This window comes from Pinus tabuliformis, chromosome 4_1 (genome assembly GCF_031772625.1).
Source record: "Pinus tabuliformis cultivar Carrire ecotype Pingquan chromosome 4_1, CPIR1, whole genome shotgun sequence".
In the NCBI taxonomy this organism is placed as follows: domain Eukaryota; kingdom Viridiplantae; phylum Streptophyta; class Pinopsida; order Pinales; family Pinaceae; genus Pinus; species Pinus tabuliformis.
In genome coordinates this window covers 990087777-990090899 of record NC_142303.1, presented here as the reverse complement: position 1 = coordinate 990090899, position 3123 = coordinate 990087777, and the positions used below count along the sequence as shown (strand labels likewise).

Sequence of the window (3123 nt, the reverse complement as noted above, 5' to 3'; positions counted from 1 at the left end):
TGAAAAATCTATCTTAAAATATTTTTTGTATTAATATTAAAAATAATAATAATATTAAATTAATGAATAATATTAAAAATAATAATAATATTAAATTAATGAATAATAATTTGACCTGGGTCCTAAGGTCAAAAGTAGCCGTTGTTCGATTTAGCCGTTGGAGTCTCTGCTCAGACTGTTTAACATGCTAAGCTTCCATAGACTGTTTAACATGCTAAGCTGGATCTGTTTCTTCAACTTGTCCTGACGATGAACCACACTTGTTGGTGAACCACACTTGTTGGTTCGAAACGCCTCGACAAAGGTCTTTCTATATGTGATTTACGCCGAAGCTCTTCTTATAACAATCTGTTATAACTAGAATGTTTAGTGTGACTTAAATCAAGTATATTATAAAACCATATTCTAAAGCAGAAAAACCTTATTAAGATAACGAGTGTTTTCCTTCACAAAGAGATACATCACACTTTTTCGTTTTTAATCAGCACATACATGTTTCTTATCTTTTTATTATTATTGTACATCATTCACCAATTCTAATATACAATACAAAGCCAAAATATGTCCACATATTCAAACTTATAAATGATCTAGGTGGTCATAGAATATTGTGCTCTTGATGGAGTTCCAATATGTTTCTTATCTTTTTATTGTACATCATGCATCAATTCTAAAATATACAATGCAAAGCCAAAATATGTCCACATATTAAAACTACATAAAGGATGTTGGTGGTCATAGAATATTCTACTCTCAAGGGCACTTCGAATATTCTCAATGCGGCTGCCTGCGCAGGCAGAGGAGAGAGAGAAAGGCTCCTGCGCTTTAACTTATATACATACTGGCCCTCACACCCACACTGTTTCTGCTGCGTCACTAAAACATAAAACTTTCGTCTCATCACGGATTGATCATCCCAATTAACGATTATGATATTCATATTGAGAGATTTCCACCATTCAAGCTGTCAAGAAAGAATGTACAGGAGGAGAAAGAAATGATTCTTAATATGATTTCTGCGGGAGTTACGACTTCACGCAGTACACTCTGCTGGAGGAGTAGCAAATCTAACTGAGTCTTTGCAGTAGTCGTAAATCATGTATTTTTGTTGTACCCACTTCAGTTGCATTCTCTGCTTGGCATTAAGTGAAGCGTAGGCAGGCTGATCCCACCACGAAGTACATGAGCTGCTAGTACTGTATTTGCAAGCATCGATGTTGAAACTTGTGTATGTGGAAATAAAAGGAGCGTGGCTCCAATCGGTCTTTACGCGGCCACCTTGAGTAGCCCAATCATCTGCGTTCCATATTGAAGAGTATACGCCCATGGGGCGGGTTCGAGGAAATGGGACTCCTCTTTTCTCATTGTTGGAAAAACCCCGAATAGGCACATCGTCCACAAAGAAACTGCTTCCATCCATCAAACAATCACACAAAACGAAACGAATTGTTCATCAAATACTGTAATTCATAAATTGAAATTAAGTGGGCCTGGTAATTATACTAGATACTTACACAGCTTGGTGGCGATTCCAGAGAAAGGAGTAGGAATGGAAATTCGCAGTTGGATCGAACCACAGGTAAATACGCTGCTCTCTGTTGCCAACCCCATTTGAATAAACATTCGTCTGGACAACGTACGGTTCTCCTGAAGTGTTCCCCAAGAATTCAAAGTCGAATTCGTCATGTTGATCACCTTGGGAAGACATCTGCAATATCGCCAAGTAGTACAAGAAAGTATTAAATTATTGCAAGTTCAAACAATTCATTCACAGAATTACAACAAGTGTATTAGTTGTTAGGGAAATGGTATTTACATAGAAAGCAGTAACGGTGCCAGCAGAGTCGCCAGGAACCAGCTTGATCTGAACATTCACTTTTCCGAACAAGTATGTGCTCTTCGAAGCAAATCCTGCACCTGCAAATCACACAACTCATATGATATTATTGAGACAGAATTATATGAGCAGCAGAAGCAGAGGCAGAGGTAGATAAATTAGGAAGAAAAATAGAATAAATAGATAGTACCAGAAGTGTGATCGAGCTTGAGCTGGAGCAAATTGCCCTGGGACATAACATGGTCAGCAGCCCAACTGGCGTAGAAGAGATCGTTGAAGGCTGCACATTGAGAGCCCACTACCAAGCTGCACAACATCACAATAATAACCCACCAGTATATGCAGATACGCCCTCCTTCGCAACCTGCCATTCTCCTTCTCGACTCTTCCTTTGAACGTAAGAAAGTTCAAATAAGGATGAAGATGAAGAAATAGCGAGACACAGGGAAATTTATAGGCATGGCAACTTGACTGGCCAGAGAGGCCGAGGGTCACTTTTCTCTGTAATCCAACACTCCATCAAACATTTAAATAATATATGCTAGCATGTCCGTCAGTTCCATTAAAGTAACAGAACATCGTTTTCGATTTTATGAAAAATTTACCACGGAACGCGTCATGTCTCTCGAACTATGAAAATAAAATTTAATGGCGGTCTCCTTCGCAATTATGAATATAAAATCTAATGGCGGCCTCCTTCGCAATTATGAATATAAAATTTAATGGCGTTAGTGATTGGGCATCAGCAGCTAAATTTCAGATGAGAAATAGTGAGGCAAGTTGAGTTATGACGTTGTGGCGATAGGAACATTCATATGATTGCAGTGTCGCTGACTGGATGTGGAATCTGAATATTACACGTGACAATTCAATTCAATTCACCGCCCACTGCTATATATATAGTTATATAAACACCCAGGTTCCCAGAACTGCGTGCCAGCAAGGCCTGTGCCAGTTTCACGAACATATTCACTGCCTACGTCATTGACAGCTGGATTATTGGCAACCAGCCATGAACCATCCTTTCATGGTATCGATGGAAACATTTCCCTGGGCTCTGATTGCCCAAGGTGGCTCATCTGAATCGTGTACCCTTCTTATCATCATAATTTTGGATATAATACTGAAGAGGACCACCATAAAGTGATAGACCTCCACGCACTATCCCCCAGATTCTTCTGCCACTTTGCGATCTAATAACAACCGGAAGTGTGTTACAATTTTTTTTTGTTGAACTAAATAAACTGGTATAGATTTATTTTAAATATTGATTTAATATGAGTTTA

General features: G+C 38.6%; 1 protein-coding gene across 1 annotated transcript; it reads right to left on the bottom strand.

Annotated features, from left to right (window-relative positions):
- Positions 1-598: 598 nt before the first annotated feature.
- LOC149179467 (xyloglucan endotransglucosylase protein 6-like) lies at positions 599-2340 on the bottom strand. The gene is made up of 4 exons (XM_089423837.1): positions 2028-2340; positions 1817-1917; positions 1515-1708; positions 599-1406 (listed from the first exon to the last, which is right to left on the bottom strand). The coding sequence occupies exons 1-4, from the start codon at positions 2206-2208 to the stop codon at positions 1034-1036; spliced, it is 849 nt and encodes a 282-aa protein (XP_089279963.1). The 5' UTR covers positions 2209-2340; the 3' UTR covers positions 599-1033.
- Between the last annotated feature and the right edge of the window lie 783 nt (positions 2341-3123).